Raw genomic sequence first — 23,819 nt, 5'->3', positions numbered from 1 at the left:
CAATTGACAATTGACAGCGTTCAATCGATGAAAAAATGTACGATTTGATGTGGTGTGCTGGCAGATGTCAGAGAAACGGTGGACATGCCCATAATAATTCCAAAGCCAGACTCTGCTTAAAAATGTGTGTAGTTTTGAAGCGGGGCATCAAAAGGGGACAACCTTTCCCTAAACCATGTCCCCTTGCTGAACATAAAAGTTTGTCTTGTCCCGAGCGTGTCGTCATGAAAGAATGGCGACTGAACGTCGTATATGAGACGGTGCATATATGTCCTTGCAGTTTATAGCGTATCGTTCCTTCCTGTGGCGTTTCGGTTGCAATTCCTCAAACCTAAAGAAGTAAATTACGCAAAGACGGTTTAAGCTGTCAAAGCAACTGCGAACCCAAAGACGATATCACTTTTTCAGGTAAGAGCTTTTATTCCTACATTCCTTGACGACAATTTAGACATTCATTACATGAATCATCCAGCAATCCACTTCCTGTGTGCCATAAATTGTGTGTCAAACACTAGTTCATTTCTCGAGGTTGATTCCAGATATATCTCACATACTACACTTCCAGACAAAGCAGTTTTTCATACACACTATGATAGTCCCTAAACTAACACCAGCCACAATTCCATCATTTACATATTAGCATTCACATATACCGACACAGACAAAGTTTCCTAGCTAATTCGTTTTACAGCGTAGAGCTTTGATATGCCTATGTAGAGCATCACTCCTCGTAAAGGTAGTTCGACAATTTTCACAGACGTATGGCACGAAATCCTCCTGTTGAAAGGCATAAAGTTAGTGAATATCATCAATAAAATTACATATATATTTACCTGATGAATGACACTGTGCCTCCTCAGGTCTCTCCCACGGAGAAAAGCCTTGGAGCAGTGCTCGCAGACAAATGATCGTTCTCGACACGAATGTATTTTGGCATGAGCCCGTAGCTGTGTTGCCTTTTCAAACACCTTCCCACATTCACATTTGAATGGTTCTGCCGATGATGTTGTTGATGATGTAGCAGTTGATGATGTGGTGATTATAGATGCTGCGTCACTATTGATACTATTTACTCGAGTAGCACCAACCATTCCTCCTGCAGCAGACCGGTGTTGATGTAATTGTGCTGACGTAAGGTGTATACGTGATGATGAGCTGATTGATGATGCTGGTGTCGTTATATCCGTCGAGTTGCTGGATGAGCTGACTTCATATTCATCTTGGTCGTAGCTGTAGTCGTCCTCGTCGTCTTCGTCGTCTAGTGCCGATAATCCGAGTCCATAAGCAGCAGCAGAAGGGTCATTTATACTATCTAGAGCTGATTCAGCTAGTCCGTATGCAGCAGAGTGGTGGTGGTGATGATGGTGGTCATTTATTGGATGTGAGACAGGGTACGAGTATGGGAGTGATCCATACACGAGTTGATGGTGATGGTGGGGGTGGGGGTGTTGACTACTAGGAACACCCATATGTTCTCCGTAATCGACAAATTGTTCTACGTGCTCTGCGCCCTTTAGTTCAGGATTGAGTCTAAAGTGCCCATGACTTGGAGATGCAGGAGGCGATAGGCTTCCGAAGGGTGGCGTATTCGATCTACTATTTATCGGAGATGTTACAAATAGCTGAGGCGTATGTGGAGAGTCAGTTGATGTCGGCGAGTAGTGTTGTTGAGTTTGTTGCGTGTGTGACATTCGAGATGTTGGAAATCTCGTGCCAACCCAAAGTGGATATGTGGCTTGCTGTTGACCCATAGCATGATTCGGGTGTTGAGGATATTGATCCATTGGCATTAGAGGCGTTTGATTTAGCATGCTTAGGAGATTCGAGTACATGGCGATGTCGGTGGTTGTTGGGTGACCGTGATCAGAGTATCCCGAGTCTCGTGACGATGAGAGATGGCTTGATGTATAGTTCGATCCTCCATGATATGAGGAATCATCCGAAGTGTCCATTTGACCATGATGATCGGTCTGCATCATGGTGGTAAAGTCCTACATTTTTTGGTAAAATGTTGGGCAACAATTAGTAAACCTTGTTTGCAAACGGCAAGAATAGAGCTAAATCCAATAGGCAAATATGCTGCAATTAACTCGATTCAAGTGCCTTAAACCACCGTTGATCGAGAGGTTGCTGTTTCAAACCAATCCGACCAAACAAAAAACCTTTTTGGCTGATTATAAACTTGGTTGAATTGGCTTACCTCCAACAAGTCGAGTTCAATGTAATCACTTATACCGTTGTCCGGTACCTTTGTTATACAGCAAGACGGTATTGACGGTTCAGTTATTATACCACAATTGCAACAGCAGGTCACTGTCCTTCTCAAAGTGTTAGATTGTTGACCGGGAGCCACTGCAAATGACTGTCGATTCTTCGTATCAATCTGTGATGATGTGAAGCCCTGTTGAGACATTCAAGCGGCCGTGATTCTAGAGTTTTTTCGACGCGTAACTTTCTAAGGTCTGCTGAGAGAATTGTTTGCTTTAAGGTTCCGAGCAAGATCTGAAGCGTTAAAGGAAGTCAGTTACAGCCATATCGATAAATGTCTGCATAAAGAAAAACTTGAGTTTGTTTCCTTTCATCGCATAATAACATGCGAATTCGTATTATGTTGGGATGAGAAACAGATCACGGTCAAAGCAACACACATTCCAGCCACTGGAATTGTTTCAGCGATGGTGGTGCATACAAGTAAGACTTACCTTATTCCAGTATTGATTCCTTCTTCCTTCGCTTGTTGGATTCGTGGTTTGAAAAACTACCTGGCTGAGAAACGCCTCACGAAAAACGACCAACCAGCGTTGCGATACTACGGTACGCAGGCTGTGCGTGAACAATGTGACCACAAAAAAGGACGGAGTAAAGTCAAAAAAAGGGTATGGCGCTTCTTTTGCCGTGCCAATGTGCAACTTCAAGTATTCAATGTAGGTCAAACGTGTAATTAATAATGAGCGTTGCCTGTGGTCTCGATTCCGCAGCTGACGAACAAAACTTGCTGTACAGATTGAAGTAGTTGCACGTGTTTTGGCGTCAAATAGTTGTACGTGCACGTGTACGATCGATGCTGTTGCTGTTGCAGACTGGAGACTGGAGATTTTGAGATTTCTGTGCCAGACGCGAATTCATGCTAGTGTGTCTGCGGTCTGTGATTAACGTGCATCATCGCGATTAACGTGCATCAAACCAAAGGACAAAGTCAGATATCCAATATATGCAAGATTCGAGCCATAGTTCTATATCAAGGCTTGCTCTTTTCTAAAGAGAATGACCATCTTTAGTGTTTGAAAACAAATACATATTTTCGATTCGTCATCCCAGCTCTTCCAGGACTAGATGCTCTCCAACCTAGCACATCTTTAGCAGCACGAGTCAACCCCATTCCCGTCTCTTCAAATGCAACAACCTTCTCAGTCCAAGGTTCGCCCAACACCTTCGTAGCATACAGTTCAAACACCTTCTCCATCCATTTAGCATAATCTACAGTCGCAGCTCTCGTGGCCTGCTCATCAGCTTCCAATACAGCAGCTATTCCGTCCGGCTTACACTCGAACGAGTTACTCAATTTCTTAAATATCCCCTGTCGTTGAATCTTTAGTGGTGCATCTTTGGCTACTTTGACGGGTGTACCGGACATCATTCCGTATGATATGAATCCAGATCTTTGACATGATGGTTTGAACCTCGTGATTGTGTTGTATATCTCTTGGCCTGATCGACCGCCTACACCATCAATTCCGTATATTCCGTTTTTGGAGTCGATGAGAGCAGTGATTAGCTTGTCTGCATCTCTATCTAGTCCCAGTGACGTGTCCAGTGTCACGGCGATAGCTCCTTGAAGCCTTAGGGCGTTTACTAGCTCCTCTTGTGCTTGTTCGTTGGCTCGTTGTCGTACTATACATATCGTTTTGATACCTCGGGAAGCAGCAATTTGTATTATACCCTATATTTCAAGGTGAAATATTAGTATCTCGGTTCGGAGCGAGAGCAGCCCGCGACAACGTTACCAGTCCAACAGCACCATTGGGAGCATTTATGACAATCAAATCTCCAGATTGGATACCATACAAATCCATAATCTGCAACGACGTCACAGGGGATACATAGGCAGTAGCAGCTTGCATCAACGAAATCTTGTTTCGATATTTAGATGGTATGGATGTTATATCTTGTACATTTAAAACGGCCTGAGTTCTCCATGTACCTGAATGGTTCAAAAGGACTATCAGCAGCCACATTCATGGTCAAAGTCATCAATGTATTACTGTCCTCTACTGTCCATACCTAAACCGACACGTAACGGCACAATCCAATCCCCTTTCGAAACAGTGGTGACGTTATCACCAACACTTTCAACTTCACCGACTCCCTCATTTCCTGCAACGCATGGAAACGATTTAGGAAGAATGTGCCATGCACCTTCAACCTGTTTGATGTCAGATGGATTAACTAGCAAATGAAACAGTGGCGTTTGGTAAGTGAGATAAAAACAACAAAATTCGAATCCAGCAAGGGCAGCCCCATTAGAATCAGATGAAATTTCATCGAATTAACAAAAGCTGGCTGAACTTGAGCTTGCTTCCATGCGATCTGCAAGTCCATTCGTTGTACCTGGTGAAGCTAGAAGCCGAACTTGGACGTGACCTGATGGTATTGGCGATGGTAGAGACGTTTCTTTTGGCCTATTTAGTATCGGGAACGTTAGTGATGCAAGCTTGGAAATAACAGAATGCTGTTCTTGCAGCAAGACCTTACATTAAAACTTTTCCTGGCTCTCCAAAAGCTTCATATACCAACGATTGAACTCTTCGTAACTGTACATTCATTGCAGATGAAACGGTGAAAAGTCTCGTTGCTCGTTTCATGGCTGTTGTTTGATGCGAAATTGGTGTTTGCGTAGAATTCTGAGTTTCAAAATGTTGGACGATGACTTCTCATATTGATTTTTCATATATTTTATATTAAATATTGCATACAATATGGTTCATACAGTTTGCTAGTTACAATCATACATTCCTACCCTTAAAATTCACTCGCGCACAGAATAGCTACCATCTTCAAGTCGATCCACTTTCATTCCAAGGTCCCGACATAAACGCGTCATAGTGTTCAACAACCATTCAGCTTCTGCACCTATAGCACGTCTGACTTGAAGCGTATCAATACACGCAGGAATCAATACCAGATTCTCAATCTTGACTTTCGAGTCTTGTTTTGTGAAATCCAGTTGATACAAGAAAGATAAATCATTCTTGTATACTGGATCTACTGCATAGTCATCCACAACGTCTCCACATCCATAGAAAATCCTTTTGATCTTGTAGTGTTCGATTCCTGCTAGGAGAATGGTAAACTTTGGAGTGTTAACGCAAATGAACGGATGGAAAATTGAACATACCTTGGACGTAATGAGCCGAGTGTCCGTGGATGATATCGCAACCAGCTCCTGCGATAGTTGGGGCCCCAGTGAATCGACTATTCGACGACATCAGCGTCTAGTCGTGCTGATTCAAATGGTCTATAATGAACGAGTTATTTAAACCAACTATAGAGTGACTTTGTATTCTTTTTTACGCAGACAAGTTCGTAATTCCTGAAAATCAGGATTATCAACATAAAAACAATTGAATTCATCAAGAGTCTACCATTCAGCAGGACGATCAGAAGCAGACAAGAATGCAAATCTGACTCCCTTGACAGTCAAATATTTGGGCTGCATAACTTCGTGCTTGTTGTTGCCAACTCCCGCGTATACGATATGAGCATCAGAGAGCGAAGACATGGTATCCTTCATTCCTTCTACTCCAAAATCAAGAGAATGGTTGACATGTATTGTACGTTTGCTGGCTTGAGCCACTGCAAGTTTGTTGGATTCATTCTAAAGTTGAATGCCTTGTTTGGATATTTTCTCGACTGATTGGTTATAGATGTCTCCCAATTAACAATGTTCAAGTCACTCTAATTGTCGTGTGAGGTCAGTTCGATGTCCAATGTTGAAATGCTTAACATCCAACACAATACCTTTCACATAGTTGATAAGATGTTTCCCCATACATAATCGTGCTTGATATTCTTCAATTTTGGTGACCTTTTAAGTAGTATATCTGCAGATATCCGATTACTTGGAGCGATCGCATCGTCAACGTGTGTGTCAAAGAGTTGGTCAATAAGACGTCCTAACATGACATCTCCCGCCAGACTGATGCGCAATTGGTGTTGATTTGGTGGCTGTTGATACGCTCCTTGCTCTAGCCATCTTGAGGTACGAGTTGGTTGATTTACTATGTTGTGGATGATGGTACGGAGCTTTGCTCGGATTTGCAGAAAGCACCTTTCAGAGCACATATTCACATTTCAATTCCTCTTTATTGGTGTTGCGAAACGGTGAATTCTTGCCTGATTTCGTTTGATGTTGATGGTGATCAAGCATACACGTTTTGAAACACAAGATGATTTGGATTTGTTGTATCAACGAGCTAGGAACTACTGACACAGTTACATATTCAAACGGTTCAGAGAACCTCGGTCCGGAACAATTTGGGTAGACTTTGATGTTTTCTGAACATCGCCTCAACAGGCTACTGAAACTCAACCCAGACTGCTGAAACTGGGACAAGATGGACGTATTACCGTGCGGAAATGCACGTATCGAGTCAAGCACATTGAGACACACGTCTTGGCATAACTTTGATCCTTGTTTAATAAACTTTGCTGAGTAAGCCAGGCTCAAATATGGTCCATTGGAACAAAGACCCTTTCGTGCTTGCTATAATAGTCACCCACCAAACGCCTTCTTACAAGACACACTTCCCTGCACAGCAACAAAATTCATATCACATTATCTCCATGGATTCAATGCCGAGTCCAATGCGATAACATCACCATCATCACCACCCAACAATTCTCCCACGATTCTGGTGGCTGGGCCGTGTTGTCCAACGGAAGATCTGAGGGACTTTCGCTGATACTACCAGATTGCCAATTAACCTGCCACTTCTCTTGTTGACATGGACCCAGACACCTCGGAAGCACTGCAATCGACAACAACTGGACGCTATCATGTCAGGAAATTGCGTTCCCCAAGATCATCTCTCAGTGTCACCACTGAACTGTTCCCAATTTGCGAACCGACACCGAAAGGTCCACGGATTGTCTCGGAACAAGCTTGTGAGAACGTACGTCGTGATTGGATGATTGCTTTACACAATTTGTCACCAAACGAGCTTGGTCCAAACCCCTCGGTTGTTTTTATACCCACATTCTAACATGAGGGATTGAAAGCCGACATGGTTTTCTGGCAACCTCGCTGTGATCGAAGCTTGCATCTAATCGATTGATACCTGACTGATATCTGGATCTCACCTTTCGTCAACAGTGTAGGAGAGTCAAACGTCGATGTGATGGGACAAAGCCCTGCTGTGGACGATGCTCTGGAACGAATAGAAAGTGCGTTTGGGGAGAGCGACGACTGAAGACCCCTGCTGTCGCTACTCCTCCCACATTACAGAAGGATGGCAACTCGGCACCTAAACGTAGAAAAACCAGTGAATCTGAATCACAATCACCTGTGTCATATCTAGAAACCCCCTCTACTGCTACTGTAACGACTGGTCTCGTTGAGTCTCCAAGGCCATACACGCCAGACTGGATTACAGTTAAGAACGAGTACCATGATATAGGAGAAGATCCCTCAACCGATTACTTTCAGGCACCTACCATTACTGAAGCATTTGGGTATGCGGCATTTGGTAATCAGACTAAAGCCGCTGAACCATGGTTTATTCGTAATGAAAGTAATGACAAGACTTTGGACTCGAGTGTATGGTTTATAAATCCACGTATACATCCGGCCGAGCTTCCACTGATAGCACCTGTAACTAATACTTCATATGAATCATCATATTCGTATATTGTTGGTACTCCACCTCTTGCTATGATATCAGGACCCATGAAGCAGGGTTCATTTGGTGAGTATCGTGTTGCTACGTCAAAGGATTCACAAACAGTTCATGTTTGGTACGTGTGGCTAAAACTCTATTCCATTGACGTAGGATATGATGTGCCTCAGGCAAAACCCGAATTCGAGATGGTAGAGCATCAGCCATCTCCACATCAGTATCAACCAGAAATGTTTAGGAGAGAGATCGTGCCTGTAGCAGAGACCGCAAGCCAGGACGAGGAACAGCTGATGCAACTTAATCGTCGTGATATAGCTCGATCACAGTCAGTTGATATGGCAAGACTGATGGTGCCTTTGAAACAAATTACAGAAAAAGTCTCGAATTATGTAAATACCGACGAACTACTGCAGTCCTTTTTCCGATCAAGCTGGTTTAACGTCGGGCATCGGCCACTGCATCCCCGAGTGTTTAAAGCCAGCTTTCAGTCTCAGCATCCGGTACTTCAAAATGCGGTTATGGCTCTAGGTGCCATGAACAGCCGACAGCCGATACTTTTGTCGATGGAATATTCGAAACGTGGTCTACCGTTTTATAAACAGGCGCTCAAGATACTGGATGATACGTTACAGGGGAAGGAACAACTTGTTGATGCACATGTAGTGGCCGCGTGCTTGCTATACCGTTTTGCATACGCAAATAGTGACCTCACAGGATTTTTCACCCATTTACACTCTGCATGCAACTTGGCACTGTCACTTCAATTCCATGTGGATCCAGACGACTTAGAAGCAAACGGATACGGACAACAACAGCAAATGACGTGGCTGCAGAAGAATACTCGTCGAGAAGTGTTTTGGAATTTGTATCATTATGAGAGACTCATGGCTAAATTGCTCAGACATACTGTTGTCATGTTACCAGAAACAGACCCTGACAACATGCCTAGAGTGAGGTACCCAGCTGCTGATGGGACGAAACTTAGACTGCAGTCAGAGAATGGAGATGTTGAGCTTGATTTTGCACAGGAACATAATTTATGTATTTTGGATTCGCAGGTTTCGGTGTTGTGGGAGAAGGCTTATAAATGGCTGGTATGTCTTAGTTCTCTTAATATCGCTATTTTTGTTGTTGAAGCAGTCGCTAACACCATCTCGCTCTGTCTTTTTGTAGTCTATATATTCCTCTGAAACATACCCTACATATGACTTTAGCTTTGATCGTGTTGCTGGCGAGACGGAATTCCCAAGTAATGACAAGACGAGATGGCTTGTGATCGATTGTAAGTGACATGTAAAAAATGGTCGAGAGAGCGCACGGTTTTGAGGAAATGCTGAAACTTTTTTTTTCCAGATTTGGACGAACTTCCGAAACTGAATCTAGAGTTTTCAACCTGGTACATCAATCTGCCTCATTGGGCCAAAGATGTAACTGGTCGCGCTGCTCCCTATATTGCAGAAACGCAAAAGGTTGCTGCTCAGGGACAGCCAAGATCTATACCGGATGATTCAGAGTTATGGCATCTGGTTTGCACGCACTTGTTTTATAATATGGCTGTCATAATGCTCAACAAGTAAGTACCTTTGTTGTTATCAATCAGTTTAATGTACAGAGTCGTTTTGTATCTTCGTCGTGTATGGAATTTTTTCAAGTTTGGAGAGTTTTTTTTGGTTGTTGACTGGTTCACTTACCTTGTAGATCACAAATGATATTCGTAATGCGCACACGTCCAACAGTACAATCCCTTATCGATCCATCTGTAATATACATTAAAGCCGCTGCTCTCCGCATCTGTAAACTCGTGTCACAAGTAACTCTACCTCTCGACCGTCACTGGCACATGGTACCGTGTCGAGCACTACATACTGTAATGGAAGCTGCACAAGCACTATGCATGATTGCAGCATACTTGCCTTTAATTGGAGAATCTGGACGTGTAGAAGCTGGACGTCTACTGGATGAAGTGGACTTGACGCTTGGAGCGCAAGTCAGGCTGGTTGCTGATGGGACTAATGAGTTGGTTGATATGGTTGATACCAGTAAGAAGGTAATGCTTTGGTCTTTCAGAGCAATTTTTGCAGCCGCCTTTAGTGCAATTTTTATTCGCTGAGTGTGTGTTGGTTGAGGCTGACTGTCTTTATTAGGTCGCTGTGAGGATACAGCAAGCCATCAATCAGTCTTGGGAGTCCATCATGTCTACTCCCAAACCGCAACGAGTGAGGACTACGTCTGCATAGGTCGTTTGTACTTCTTTTTTTTCTCGCACATTCACGTACAAGTACAAGCACATTTTGCAACACAAATAAAATGATTTAATTTAGTAGTGAATGGTAGATTTGCAAGGTTTGCTGTTGTGTACAAGTTGATGGCTCTGAAGAACTGTGACAAGTTGGAGCAAAGAAAGGGCACTTGGTACATAAGAAATCACACAGGATGTATACTATTTCACTTTAATTTTATTTGATGATTCTCTTTTTATATGTTATGAGCATTTGGTATACATTTTTTTTTTTCCTTCCAAACATCCTTCCTCTCTTCAAGCAATAGGAATTTGCTTGCGAGTTTCAGTTGGAGCAGGTTTCTTGTTGAATGAGATGCGTAATACACCATCTTCAACACTTCCAGCAGCATTTTCAGTGTCTGCATCCGAGGGTAGCTGAATGCTTCGTACAAATTTCCCAAAGCTTCGTTCAACCACATGACGAGTAGATGTCTTTTCTTCTCGATCATCTTGCCTAAAGGGAGTTATATGTGATTAAAATTAAATTAAATTGAAAAAGACAACAAAAAGTTATTTAGTAGCGGTTACTACATACCTTTCACCTTCAATAGTCAAGATATCATCCTTCAAATGCACCTTCACTTCCTCCTTCTTCAATCCAGGCAAATCAGCTTTAATGACATATGCCTTTTCGGTTTCTTCCACGTCAATACGTGGTGCCTTGAATGACCTCATGGCAGTGCCAAGTCCTCGTTGTTGTGATTGTTGAGAGACTGTTCCAGTAGATTCCTTATCCTTGTCAGAAGCAGGATTCGAGGACGAGTCCTGAGTGATTCGACGAGAAGGAGTAGCAGCTTCCAAGACTGAGAAGAGTTCCAATGGAGAGCGAGCAAAGTATGGGTCGTCGAAAAAGTCTCGTACAAAGAAGGCCTAAGTAAAAATAATTTAAAAATTTAGCATCATTGTGGTTGATGTTAGAGCAACCGGATTCAATTGAGTGCCACATACCATTATTGAGTTTTTGATGTTTGATGTGGTAGAGAGTGTGTGAGGGTGTTTATAGCTAGTAGCTTGATTGAGCTTGTTTGAAACGGATCTTGTCGTGTTTGAATGAGGAAATGTGTGGGAAGATGTATCAGTTTTTATAGTGTTGGAACAGCCCACTCGAAAAGTCACGAATTTTCCAGAAAATGTGAGAACCTGCCAAATGCTTCCATTGAAGGTAGAGAGAGGGTAAGATCAAATAAAAGACCTCAATGGAAGAATGGAGATGTATTGATGATTGTCATCATTCTAGCTATTGTGCTTCCTCTTCCCAGTTGTCTTGATATGCGGCCGTGTGGCAGACACAAAAACACAACACGGATTTAAACGTACAAGGGGGTCCATAAAACGACTCGCGACGAATTCTGCAGTAGACAAAACTTGTCGTACCGGTTATCCGCTACAATCCATCACGTTCTTCAAACCCTCAGATATTATTTCTAGTTCTACAAAAATAAATTATACTTATAAACCACACACTATTCCAGCTCCTTGATCTTCTTATTCAGCGATGCGGATGATGCACCAGCCAGCTGCGTATCCACATCAACACCTCGCGCCCTCTGTTTAGCAAGCAACAGATCAATACCTCTATCAATTGATCCATTAGCCCTCGCCTGAGTAGCAGCTTCATTATAAACTCTCTGTAAAGCCTCATCGCGTTGATTCATCTGCCGCACAAAGACGGATCTGATGTTGGCGATGTGTAGGAATGTGAACCTAAGATTGAGCAATTATTTTAGTACTTCATCAATGCGATTGACGCTGATGGTTGTGCCAGTGGACCAAATCAACACAGCAAAAATCGTGGTACTTGCCCTCCAGATATAATAGCAGCAACGAAAATCAAGAAAGCCATTCGACCGTTGGTCATATAACGAGGTCCTGTACTTCTACCAGAGTTGTTGTAATAATAACTGTAATAGTCGTCTCCTGTTGATTGCCAGCCTCTGGTCGGTCTGTAAGCGGCTGTAGATATTTGAATTGTGTGGGTGTCAGCACAAAAATAGGTGATCTATCGATGACTCCAGACTATACACGTCGTGATGATAACACACACCTGAAGATGATCCATTACTTGATATATCTGAATACCTCGATCCCATTCCTCGTCTAACATCAAGATCGTATCTACGTGCGTAAATAACGTGTGAACACCTCTGCGGCCAACGAGGACCGAAACGGAGCTTGCATCATCGGTCAAATAAACGACATACTGTTTTTTCTTGTCAGGATTACCAAGTATCTCATACGCTTTAACCACTCTCAGAAACTGTTCCTTCTTGAGCTTCTCGGTCGCAGTTTCTGGCTTGCGAGTGTCAACAACTCCTACAAAGCAAAGCAGTTTTAAGATAGATTCCTGCATATTGAGCTTTGATTAACTTCATTTAGTGTACCTTGTCTATCAGGATGTAAGTCAAAGACCAGTTTGAAGTAGCTCCGTTTGATTGTGTCTGATGTTGCATCTGGAGGGCAATGTAGAGCAGAATATGGATCGAAAGTAGCAAATCCACGTGCAAGACAGCCTGTACATTTCAGTCTCGGTATGCCTGTAGGAAAGAGTGAAATTGAATGTCAATCAAACAAGACGTTCAAACACAACATTTGACAAAACCAAGTTTGAATAGCGAACGATAACTAGTTTGCATTTACCTCGCTTTGAGAGCCTGAAAGCAGACATACTGACACTCATCGTCTAACTAGGAACTAAACTGCAAGCCCTCTTAATTTGCTCAAATGTTACTGGAACGACTCCGTCAGCAAAGGTGAGAAGAAACACACGGCTGCATTGTAAACGTCAAAATCAATTATATTTGAACTTCTATGCATCTTTCATCTGATTCAATTATTCTCCGTGCATCTAGTCGGATGGACCCTCACACAATTATCATGAATCCAAAAATTCAAATCTAAAACTTTCAAACATGACGGGCAAGATGATAGGACTGCTCGTACAGGAATTGTTGGCTGTCATGTCTCCAGATACCGTGTCAAATCCAGGCTCGGTGCTTTCCGAGGACACGTCCCCAGCACCATATCCCAAAATCACGTTGGGAATGGATCAGCTGAATGTTCTAATATCAAGAACTCGCTCCGAGACTATGAAAAGTGAGCGTAGAAGATACGAGAAGAAGATTGCAGAATTTAAGAAGTTGGTTAGACGGGATCAGAAATTTCTTGTTAATGTAGGATGGTTGGGTCTTTCATTAATCGCATGTTTGAATTCTAACACGATGATTATTAGTGGAATCCAATTGAAACAGTCTCCGCCCCCATCATACCACCCGTAGTCGAGCGCTCGTCGTCATTCTCTTCCATAACGACAACGTATTCATCGCCATCCGACTACTACGATGCAAGGACGCATCAGAGTGATGAATGGGAGGATATTGAAACATGGTCTGAATCGGACGACCAGCATGTTGAGGCTCTAAACCCAGCTCTGTCTTCTATGGTCGCATGGAAGTCAATCTTAAAATTCATGGCCAGCTCATCAAGTGTGTCAGACAAAGTCAAGTTTTGCCAACTACGCACCATCAACACGACTTTCAAATCTACCGCCGAGACTATAGTCACCGAATCCCAAACACTATCACAACCTCGAGAAATCATCCTCTCGTTCATGCGTGGACTCGACGCAACCGGTTATCCACTCGGATCCAAAACCTCAAGCTTCGAAGGATTAGACGGCCAACCTTGCTTCCACGTAAAGCTCGTCTCTCCCATAATCGACTTGGCGAAAGCTACACAGACATGTCAAGTCGTCACAACCACATCCCCACCATTTGAGAAAACTGCTCGTGTGGATATAACTGGATCGCCACGGGAATATTATCATGCTACGATCCGGAATGGATTAACTGCCTTTATTGGTGCTTGCGATGAGGCACATACTTGTGACAACACTGAATCACAAAGTGAAGTGACATTAGAAAGGGCAGACTTCGATATAACCCTCACGCCTGGACGATACACAACCACCACATCATCAACATCGCAAATCAAATTAACGTATGAGGTTATTGGATCTGTTGCTCAGCAAGTGACGTTACCTGAACATCGATACTGGAAGGTTGATATGCTGCACGAAAAGACGCGACAGCTACGTGAGAAAGAAGAGGCAAATAAGAGACTGTTGTCAACACCAGCGACATTAATCGGATTTTTTTCGTCATGGATGACCAGCAAACCACAAGGTCTCTTCCCCGAATGCGAGAACTTGCTCAACTGGCAGGAGTGGTTCTGGACTAGACGGAGCATCAAGATGAGAAAGGTTATTGATATAGTGTCTGCCGAAGTACCGACAGTTGCTCTATTCAGTGGCCGTTTCTCAAGCCCACCAACAACCAAGTCATAAAAATGTCAATTCTATACAGTGATGGATGCTTTTGCCGTAGACTTTTACAGAATTTACATAAAGCTCAAAATCACTTTATAAAGTTTTGTAAACTTGATTCTCCCGCTGTCTCAAGTTTCTATACGCGTTGAAAGGTCGTTTGCCATCGCGTCTGTTACCTTCTTCTAGATCAATCTGACAGATGTAGCTGTACCAAAGTCGTGATCAAGGACAAACAATCTGATACTGTTCATTGCTAGTACGATTCCTTGACTTTTCTTTGAAGGAAACCACCAGAGCTGGAGCAGATCAGTTTAGATCTCATAAAATTATAAACATTTGTGTGTTGAAAGTCTTTGAGGAAGGCGGGGTACACGTCGTTCAACACAAATCTTTAACAAACCCCCTCAGCACTTAAACTTGACCGCGCTCGAGCAATTTTCGACTTTAACGGCATTGAAAATTTAAATTTATAAAGCTATACGGGATAGCATCCATGTTGCTTGAAATCTTCAAAAATACATTTTTTGCATCACTTACAAAACAACAGAAAAGGCTGTGAATCAGCGACTACGAGAAGGAACTGCCAAAGAGCATCACAGAAAATCTCATTAAGACCATTGTAAGCGGCAATGAGAACTCATTAACATGGCCAGTTAGATATATCTGATGAAAATCATTCTAATTGCTCGTTCTGACTAGTTAGTACAAAAGATGACAACGCAAAATCCTCAACCTTATGGTTATTATGATGACGTCGCTATATTCAAGGCGGTTTCAAAACGTATGAATTCTCACTATCCAAAGAAGACTAAAGACAGTATCTAAAGTTTCTTCATGACAGTTGAAAATACCCTCAGGACTCTTTTTCCGGTCCTCAAAGGATTACGAATTCAGAACGTATACATCCAATCAACGATGCCACCTCCTGAAGTCGCTTTCATTGTCACAGATGAGGATTTGAAGAAGGGGAGTGATGAAAAATGGAAATCGGTTTTGGCTCCACTCAGAAATGACAGCATTCATGTCACAATCTATTCTCCAACCACTTGGAATGATATTTCAAAAGGTCTATTTGGGTATAAATTGCTATCGGGCTACAATGAGGTTGTAAACTTATCTAAATCGTTAAATGCAGCAGTAGTGGCATCGTGCATAGTCTTATATCGAGCTGCTGGCAGTGCTGAATTCAGAAACGTGTGATGTGGATTGTGTACTATTTCCGTTCGTAAATCTCGATATTTGGCGGTGAAAGTCCATGCAGACACAGCCAGATGACTTGGAGATATGATGAGATCTCTGTCAGCCCATAATTTGCCAACTAGTTCGCCAATAGTCATCATAAAATGATAAACGATCCTTGTTCGTAAAGGATCCATATTCCATGTCGTATAATCGGACTCTTCGAACGCTGGTGATGCAGGTGATGTTTCAGCAAATTCATTCATAGCTATAAAAGGTAGGACACACATGGGCGTCATATGAGGTAGAATATATACAAAAATCTCGAAATGCTGGTACCTGGTATGCCCTTCGTTCTGAAGTGTTCAACAGCATATGCTATGTCAGTAACAACATTTTGGTTCGCAGCAGGATTTATGTCTGCTTAAACTGTGTATGGTAACGGATATCCCCATGAATTCATGTTGTATAAAGCAAATACCGTCCGTTGATGTTGTCGTGTGTCTTATGACAACTCGACCATGTTGAACAATGTACTGTGTGGCTTAACCCAAACCACTTCGGTAGTTGCTTTGCCTGGTGCTTTGCTAATACTGTTTATTATGCAATATGTCGTGTTTTTGACGTGTCCAGAGCGTTGTATTGGTGCAAAACTGACGACACATGAATATACTCTTTTCTGGAGGTACGTAGGTACGTCAGCTGCAATGGCAGCTCCTATTCTGATGACATGTGACAGTTGGGCATTCATTCTACCCAACCGTTCCGTATCTTGTTTGAGATTGATAACCAAGACGTTGACCATACTACCTTACTATTGACAGTTTTCTAAAGAGTAGAGCAATTTTTGCTTGGTTAGATGGAGCCTTATTAAGCCTACATTAAATTTGCGTTATCCGTAATATCCACATTCATAACTTGGACTGCAACGGGTGTAGGTCACTATGGAAGTGGTATCTCTACTTTGTCTATGCCTTTCGCATGTTCAATATTTATTGCCTCGACTATGATCCCGACAGTCAATTCACTCCAGAACAATGGCTTGAAGAATGACTTGAAGATTGGTGTTTGAGTGCCGACTTTCTGTGTCAAGTTTTGGTTGAATATGCTTCTATAGATCTGACACACCTCCAAAGGAATGTTGTTGCCAAGGCCATCAGAAACCTTAAGTCGGTTTCACACGAGGAACGGTATTGCTCAGCAATTGTTTCTATGTTCGGTCTTTATTCATTGAACGATCTTTTGTGCAAAGAAGCACCGGTACTTCCTATCAGATAGAGGGTAACGTGCGAGACAATCGTAGCTTTTACAACACTATACCTATCGGGCAGCATGTGGACGCTTGAAAAATATATTTATTTATAGATTTGGCGCTACGATCAGGTTGGAGAGAATGATTTTACGAACATTACGAAATACAAAGTGTTCAACTAGTATACAAATATGTTTACAAGCTTTGTAAACCCTCATACAACATTTCACAGTATATATCTTTTCTGGCACTGTTTGAGAGAACGATTGTTTTAAAGATGATTCCAATCTACAGGTTCAAGTCCATTCTTCACCAGGAAGGCGTTGGCTATAAATAAAACAAAACTATCGTTAAGACAAGCTGAAAATTGTAAAATACACTTTCAGCACTTCAACAAAGTCTTTACCTTTGGAAAAGTGTTTTTGTTTGAAGAATCCACGATGTGCACTAAGCGGAGATGGATGTGCGCTCTTCAAAACTAGATGCTTTGACTAGAAAAAAATAAGGAGTCAAAGTTTACAACTAGAAGCTGGAAAATACCTCAATTCACGAATCAATGAATACCTTATTAATCTTCTCTCCCTTCTTCTGAGCATTCCCACCCCATAACAAGAAGCAAACATTTTTAGAATTCTTGTTAATGTATTCGACTACAGCAGACAACCAAATAACAAGATGAGATTCGTTGTTGCCAAATGCAAAAAAAGCAAGGAAGTACCAATGGCATCAGTGAATCGAGCCCATCCGATCTCAGCATGGGAGTTTGCCTTGTCCATTTGAACAGTCAGTGCAGAGTTCAATAGCAGCACACCTTGAGTAGCCCATCCTTCAAGAAACCCATGTTTCGGTTTTTGAAACTTGTCTTTACCTAAATCATCTGCTAGTTCCTTGAATATGTTGTTGAGAGATGGTGGATTTGCGACTCCCTAGAATGTGATTCCAGTAATTGCGTTCGGTTTTCTTTTTGTTGACGAGCAATGTGCCCTAGAACAAAGAACATACCTTCTGTACAGAAAAACATAATCCATGAGCTTGGCCTTGACCATGATATGGATCCTGTCGAAAAGATGGCGAGTGAGGGGCAAAAAAAGTAATGTCGTCACTGACAGCATGTTATTTCTTCAACACATTTTCGAAGTCATGTATAATTTACCTGGCCCAAGATGACAACCTTGATCTTATTAAGAGGACATTTCGTAAAAGAATAAATTTGTTCCTTTGGTGGGAAGATTGTAATTCTTTTTGATTCATCGAGTTCGAGTCTCTTCTTGATCTAGTTGTACAGTGTTTATGGTCAGCATCAAGACTTCAAAGCAGACAAATAAATAGTACAGGGCTCATTATAGGTTGCAATTCAACGTCTTTTTTTGCACCAACAACAGATTACCTTGAGAAAGTACGGCTTTTCAATCTCAGCACCAAAGATTTCAAACCAGTCTGGTCCCATAGTGTCTCTTTCGAGTTGTAGTAATGACTCTGTGTATCGTGGTGATGATTGTTTGGATTTCTCGTCCTAGAAATTGTTGGAAGGTCATGTTAGGTCAAGCTCTAATCGTTTGTCTGATGCTGCGCGTTTTTTCGCCATCCAAAGTCATGAGCGTACCTCTTGCTTGTCCGTACTGGTAGCTTCGACAGGAGTAATTTTGTCTGATTCTTCCTCTGTCTGCATAGTACTTGATCCATCGTCGATATCAGCAGTTGGTTTAAAAACTGTGATGATTTCGTCTGTTGATAGTGCTGATTCTAGTCGCTGTTTCTTGGCAGGATGACTAGTTTCTGGATCTTCAGATGCATCAGGTTCCTCGTGCATGTGCTCTGGAACTGCTCCCAACATAGTTTGAGCTGTTCTCGCCGTTGTAAATGTTATATGGAGCGACTCGAAATTGCAACAAACAAGAAACAAAACAAGACAGCACCTGATGGAACTCTGCTTTATGTGCCATTATGCAACATGCTTTAATATTTACAATAATTAATAATCTCGCGTCGATCAATAATTTTACAACTCTTACTCCTCCATCTGATTGAGCACCTCACGCACAACCGTCTTGACCATCTTACCAATCTCTTTATCAGAAGCCTGAGCACTTATATGCTCACAGTTCTTGATCACAGTAGCACACGCCAACGTCTGCGGTATATGGTTGCTCTTGATCCATATACGACCATTCATACCCACGCAACATTCAAATGGAAACAGTTTGCCTAGTGCGATTAGTGCAGGATGGCCCTTTGGGTTTAGCAGACTGTGATTGTTGAGAGAGTGTAAGTCTTGGTACGCAAAAATGGGACAAGACAAGGGTATACCTCCTACACAAGGCAAGCGACGCCTTGACCATATATCCCTCCTTCAACTCTCCAAATCCATCCGCTTTCTGGGTAGTCGCAGATATACATTCTAGTTCAGGTTCAATGTCTCGATCTGCTTGTGTTACTATTGCGTATACCAGAGTTCCTGTCTACAGGATGAAAAGTGTGAGCGTCTCACACAGTCAAAAAAGCATAACGAATGTATAGATCAGTAACTCACATCTAGGATGGGACGATTCCTCTTTGTAGCACCCTCAAAAGCAAAATAGCTTAACTGGGCTTGATGAGCACTGCCTATATCAACCCTATACATTTCATTCCCTCTCCCTTTGACGATTCCAATGACTGCATCGCGTACTCCTGGAACATACTATGCGATCAAAGAAGAAGGTTGTGTTAGTATAGTACACAAACACAAGATTACATCAAATGTCGGAACGAAAAAAATATATCAAATGTTCAAGATTAATGCCCTCACTCTTTTTTGGTTTGATTCGATCCAAATACGACTAGTCTTGAGTGGATTGACGACTATGCCAGCTTTCGTTGATACTATGGAACCTGATGCTTCTCGCAGTCCTGGTCCTATTCGAGTCTTGTTGTCTGCTGCTATTATGTTTACAGGGTCTCCAGGGAGAGCCACTATGTTTTCAGTCATCTAGGCGCGTATATATTTTATAGAGCGATCGCGTCGATTGTATGTAGATGAATTATGATTGTCTTTGTTGTGGTTTTCGCAAACCCAAGAAAACACCGGCTCAAGGCTTACATAGAGATTTAAACGAGAATAGAGAGGTGAGCCTCACAATTCATGTTCTTTGGTTTATTTTCCATATAAGCGTTGCAGCTTGGCGACAATTCATTCGCGTCGTAAGCACAATCGATGATTACTGACCAAACATCTCACCATTAGAATTCTACAGTGATGCCACACGCAACTGTAGCGTCAACAAGAGGCCCAGCACCTATAAAGATATACTACGAGCTATGGGGCAAATCCACTGCTCCGAATCGAGTCGTTTTCATCATGGGCCTCAACAATTCATGTCGGTCTTGGCAAAAACAGGCAGACTATTTCCAGACGCTACCTGATTGGCAAGCTCTCCTATTTGACAATCGTGGTGTCGGGTCCTCGGACTCTCCTTCCGGTCGTTACACGTATGTAAAGACAGCAACCTCTCGACGTGATATCTTACTGACACGTGGTGTTCATATCCAGGACTAGTGAAATGGCTCTCGATACATTAGAATTGCTATTAAGTATAGGGTGGAGTCAGAACATTCACTGTGTGGGAGTGTCCATGGGTGGGATGATTGCTGAGGTATATATGTACTTGGTAAACCTTGAAATCGACAAATTCGCTTACTAGTCCCAATCAGGAACTGGTATTGAAATGTCCCGTTATATTCTCAAGCTGTATACTAGTATCGACACATGCAGGTACTTGTAAATCAATATTCAGTCCTGTTGCCCCCATGCATCTCAACATTTTTGTCTCATAAATAGGCGGAACTCTTCCTCCAGTCGACGACAATTGGTCAGTCCCATCGCTTACTTCCATTCCCCGAATGCTGGCAATGAAGGATCCAACCCACCGTGTGCCGTTGATGTTGCCATTATTATACCCAAAACACCATCTCGAGGCCAAGGCTCCAGCAGATTCTGGATATGAGACGAATTATGAGATGCACAGAGTATGTTCTGCTGCGCTGAAATATCAAGTATTTTCGCCTTTTGACGGGACACATTTTCCCGCTGTTTGAATATAGGATTCAATTCTTGATCGTATCAAACGAACAAGACCACAACCTCTTGCTGGTGCTATAGGTCAAATTTCTGCTGCCATGACACATTCGGTGTCTGAAGCTAGGTTGAAACTGCTTGGAAAGTCAGTGCCATGCATGGTCGTGAGCGGTACTATAGATAACTTGGTTCGCCCGTCCAACAGCTTTTACCTTGCAAATACCATTGGTTGTCGGCTTGAAATCTACCCGCTTGGTGGTATGTTGTGTTGTTTCCAAAGAAACTACCCAAAAATAGTTGCCCAGTTTCGACGTCACGATTGACTTTTCATCTTTATATAATAGGTCATGCTCTACCATCAGAACAGCCAGAATGGTTTAACAAACTGATTCTGGAATTCATGTTGGAAGCTAACGCTAAGAAGGCCAACTCGATTGCAGCCAGTGCAAATGGACAGATCAATGGCACAGAATCTAAACAAGCGCCAGTAAAGGCTGGACTTAAGGCAAATGGCAAATCTAAGTAGATTTCTGTTTATGGTGCAGATCCGATCTGACGCGAAACGTGTATTATGTTGTATTGAAATAGAACAAAAGGCAGTACATAAATAGATGAATTGGTGTAAATCTTTTCACTAATTGTTTGATGACTCTGCCGGTGATGGACGGATTAGCTCGTGAAAAAAAAACCATGTCCACCAATCTGGCTTTCCTTCAATCTTAAACAAACCGCACACAAGGTGAGCACAAGCAGAGAGAGTCTTGGCACACTTTTATACGTATGCATCGAGATTACTTACACAGATCATCATAGAGTCACCGATCGATATAATGCACAGTTTCAACTGGCTGGCAATTTTTGCTGCTGTTGCAAGCTTTTCAGAGACAGTTTATGGTCAAGCTTTTTGTGCACCAGGTAAACCAGAACTTTTGCATCGGCAGTCAAGATCTCGATACTAATCGTTTAAAACGTCTGAGCCTGGTTCATCTGACTGAAACTTTCAACTTTGAACATTAGGCTTTGTAGACTATTGTGTTTTCAGTCAGCCGTCTGATGATGGCGTTAGTATGAAGATTAGGCTGCAAGCAAGTGCTACAATGTATCAGAATGGGTTTCTTGGTGTTGGAATTGGCAATCTTATGACTACGGCAGACATTTACGTGAGTTTGATACAAAAACCCGCAAGTTTTGCGTGCCAGCCGTCTTCAGCGCCTAAAAACGACTTGCTTTCCATTGCAAACCTTTGTCTTGCAATGCATCTCCCATGCGCCACCGATCGAACTTGACGATACTCTTACTGCTTACCAGATGGCATACATGCTCAACCAAACCATGACAGTCGTGCACGCTTCCGACATTGCCGCCGCTCCCAGACACAAACAACCAGTCGCATACCCGGACCAATCACTAGTCACAATAGTCCCTGAAGAAAGCGGGATCTTTGGCGATAGACTTGTCGCAACCTTCTTGCGTCCACTGGTCCCAGCAAACACATCATACCCTGCTATCACGACCGACACACCGCAGTCTTTCATCTGGGCCGTATCGCCGACAGGTGGTAATGCGACAGGCCATGGGCCGCAGGGACGCGGAATTGTAGCTGCTGCAAATATGGGTGCTGAAACTGCGCCGTATAATGGTCAAACAGGCAGTATTGGTGCACCTGCCGCAGAAACAAATCGTCAGGATCTTATGGTGCAGGCACATGGCGCATTGATGTTTCTGGCATTCATGGTATGCATGCCCCTAGCTATATTCGCTGCCATGTTTGCAAAGTGGCACGGATTCTGGTTCAAGTAAGTTTGAAACGCCTCTTCTACGTCTATCGACAATGTTTTGATTTTCAAAATTCGGTCCTTTTGCCAATAGGATACACTGGGGACTGATGTCACTAGCAGTCATCTTCATTGCTGTTGCGTTTGGATTGGTGTATGGCGAACGGTCTGAGCAAGGGGATGATCATATTGATACGAACGATGAAGGGTCTCATTCGGTATGACTGTGCTACATTTGCAAAAAGCGCAGAAAGGCCGATCTAATATGGAAAACCTCGAAAACCTCCTGTTTCTCAGATGGTCGGAATAGTGGTAATCGCACTATCATTCTTCCAATGGGTATGGGGTATCATGATAGATCGACTTTACAATGAAAAGAGGACTGCGGTTCCGTGGTGGGATTATTTGCATCATTGGATGGGACGTGCTATTTTGATTACTTCCTGGGTTGCCATTGGTCTGGGAATCTCCTTGTATAATAGCGGAAGTGAGTATTGCTTTGGGCTTATCTGAAAAGGATTGCTAAATCCTACCCGTATGTTTCTTTTTCGTAGATCCCATAAATACTGCCGTCATCGGGAGTGAGTACCATATGAATCTTCTCCTCACATTCCACATTGCGAATCCTACGTTCTCACCATCTCTTTTTGTCATAATAGTCGTCTGGGCATGGGGATCGTTTATAGTGGCCCTCTTCATAATCCTCCTCATCAACAAAATAATCATTCGCAGACGCCACGGTGGAATCGACCCCACTCTTGAAAAATCAGCAGAGACAAAGACATCGTATCTTCCTGACTTGCGGCATACTCCATCGGCCGTGGTTGATGGACCAACGGGAGTAGAAGATACTACTAATGTGAAGACGGGATTTAGACCTTGGAGCGTGCTGGCTGATAGAAGAACCAGAAGGCCGAGACCGGTGACGCAGAGTAGTGCGGTTACAGAAACCACGAATGAGACGTTGACGAATGATTATTGAGAGATGTGAATATTGGAGAAAGAGCTTCTCCAAGGACTGATAGGTGATTTTGAAAGAACAATGTGTTATGGAGGATA

At 42.7% G+C, this 23,819-nt stretch overlaps 10 protein-coding genes across 10 annotated transcripts; 3 read left to right on the top strand and 7 right to left on the bottom strand.

Moving 5' to 3' along the window:
* Positions 1–675: 675 nt before the first annotated feature.
* SmJEL517_g00518 (uncharacterized protein) lies at positions 676–1,979 on the bottom strand (the record flags this gene model as incomplete). Its single annotated transcript, XM_031166447.1, has 2 exons — positions 676–777; positions 834–1,979. 2 exons carry the CDS (start codon positions 1,977–1,979, stop codon positions 676–678), a joined length of 1,248 nt encoding a protein of 415 aa, XP_031027632.1.
* Positions 1,980–3,274: 1,295 nt separating this feature from the next.
* On the bottom strand, positions 3,275–4,862 carry SmJEL517_g00517 (uncharacterized protein; the record flags this gene model as incomplete). The annotated part of the gene is made up of 5 exons (XM_031166446.1): positions 3,275–3,940; positions 4,005–4,201; positions 4,282–4,446; positions 4,609–4,679; positions 4,753–4,862. 5 exons carry the CDS (start codon positions 4,860–4,862, stop codon positions 3,275–3,277), a joined length of 1,209 nt encoding a protein of 402 aa, XP_031027625.1.
* Positions 4,863–7,004: 2,142 nt separating this feature from the next.
* Positions 7,005–10,132, top strand: SmJEL517_g00516 (uncharacterized protein; the record flags this gene model as incomplete). Its single annotated transcript, XM_031166445.1, has 7 exons — positions 7,005–7,172; positions 7,373–7,964; positions 8,049–8,989; positions 9,069–9,177; positions 9,249–9,468; positions 9,594–9,942; positions 10,040–10,132. The coding sequence occupies 7 exons, from the start codon at positions 7,005–7,007 to the stop codon at positions 10,130–10,132; spliced, it is 2,472 nt and encodes an 823-aa protein (XP_031027626.1).
* Positions 10,133–10,431: 299 nt separating this feature from the next.
* SmJEL517_g00515 (uncharacterized protein) lies at positions 10,432–11,127 on the bottom strand (the record flags this gene model as incomplete). The annotated part of the gene is made up of 3 exons (XM_031166444.1): positions 10,432–10,630; positions 10,712–11,046; positions 11,125–11,127. 3 exons carry the CDS (start codon positions 11,125–11,127, stop codon positions 10,432–10,434), a joined length of 537 nt encoding a protein of 178 aa, XP_031027623.1.
* A 512-nt stretch (positions 11,128–11,639) lies between these two features.
* SmJEL517_g00514 (uncharacterized protein) lies at positions 11,640–12,853 on the bottom strand (the record flags this gene model as incomplete). Its single annotated transcript, XM_031166443.1, has 6 exons — positions 11,640–11,880; positions 11,958–12,129; positions 12,221–12,291; positions 12,378–12,489; positions 12,558–12,710; positions 12,814–12,853. The coding sequence occupies 6 exons, from the start codon at positions 12,851–12,853 to the stop codon at positions 11,640–11,642; spliced, it is 789 nt and encodes a 262-aa protein (XP_031027624.1).
* Positions 12,854–15,594: 2,741 nt separating this feature from the next.
* On the bottom strand, positions 15,595–15,945 carry SmJEL517_g00513 (uncharacterized protein; the record flags this gene model as incomplete). The annotated part of the gene is made up of 1 exon (XM_031166442.1): positions 15,595–15,945. One exon carries the CDS (start codon positions 15,943–15,945, stop codon positions 15,595–15,597), a length of 351 nt encoding a protein of 116 aa, XP_031027629.1.
* A 1,257-nt stretch (positions 15,946–17,202) lies between these two features.
* SmJEL517_g00512 (uncharacterized protein) lies at positions 17,203–18,765 on the bottom strand (the record flags this gene model as incomplete). Its single annotated transcript, XM_031166441.1, has 8 exons — positions 17,203–17,258; positions 17,338–17,422; positions 17,496–17,581; positions 17,650–17,857; positions 17,934–17,987; positions 18,085–18,204; positions 18,319–18,444; positions 18,535–18,765. The coding sequence occupies 8 exons, from the start codon at positions 18,763–18,765 to the stop codon at positions 17,203–17,205; spliced, it is 966 nt and encodes a 321-aa protein (XP_031027630.1).
* Positions 18,766–18,939: 174 nt separating this feature from the next.
* Positions 18,940–19,899, bottom strand: SmJEL517_g00511 (uncharacterized protein; the record flags this gene model as incomplete). Its single annotated transcript, XM_031166440.1, has 4 exons — positions 18,940–19,177; positions 19,239–19,390; positions 19,462–19,611; positions 19,720–19,899. The coding sequence occupies 4 exons, from the start codon at positions 19,897–19,899 to the stop codon at positions 18,940–18,942; spliced, it is 720 nt and encodes a 239-aa protein (XP_031027627.1).
* A 267-nt stretch (positions 19,900–20,166) lies between these two features.
* On the top strand, positions 20,167–21,511 carry SmJEL517_g00510 (uncharacterized protein; the record flags this gene model as incomplete). Its single annotated transcript, XM_031166439.1, has 6 exons — positions 20,167–20,399; positions 20,461–20,563; positions 20,622–20,682; positions 20,749–20,936; positions 21,012–21,243; positions 21,330–21,511. 6 exons carry the CDS (start codon positions 20,167–20,169, stop codon positions 21,509–21,511), a joined length of 999 nt encoding a protein of 332 aa, XP_031027628.1.
* Positions 21,512–22,293: 782 nt separating this feature from the next.
* SmJEL517_g00509 (uncharacterized protein) lies at positions 22,294–23,742 on the top strand (the record flags this gene model as incomplete). Its single annotated transcript, XM_031166438.1, has 5 exons — positions 22,294–22,781; positions 22,855–22,978; positions 23,058–23,247; positions 23,315–23,341; positions 23,420–23,742. 5 exons carry the CDS (start codon positions 22,294–22,296, stop codon positions 23,740–23,742), a joined length of 1,152 nt encoding a protein of 383 aa, XP_031027439.1.
* Between the last annotated feature and the right edge of the window lie 77 nt (positions 23,743–23,819).

Source organism: Synchytrium microbalum (assembly GCF_006535985.1).
Source record: "Synchytrium microbalum strain JEL517 chromosome Unknown SmJEL517_scf0002, whole genome shotgun sequence".
Lineage (NCBI taxonomy): Eukaryota > Fungi > Chytridiomycota > Chytridiomycetes > Synchytriales > Synchytriaceae > Synchytrium > Synchytrium microbalum.
Note: the sequence above shows the minus strand (reverse complement) of the source record. Positions and strands in the feature narration are given on the sequence as shown.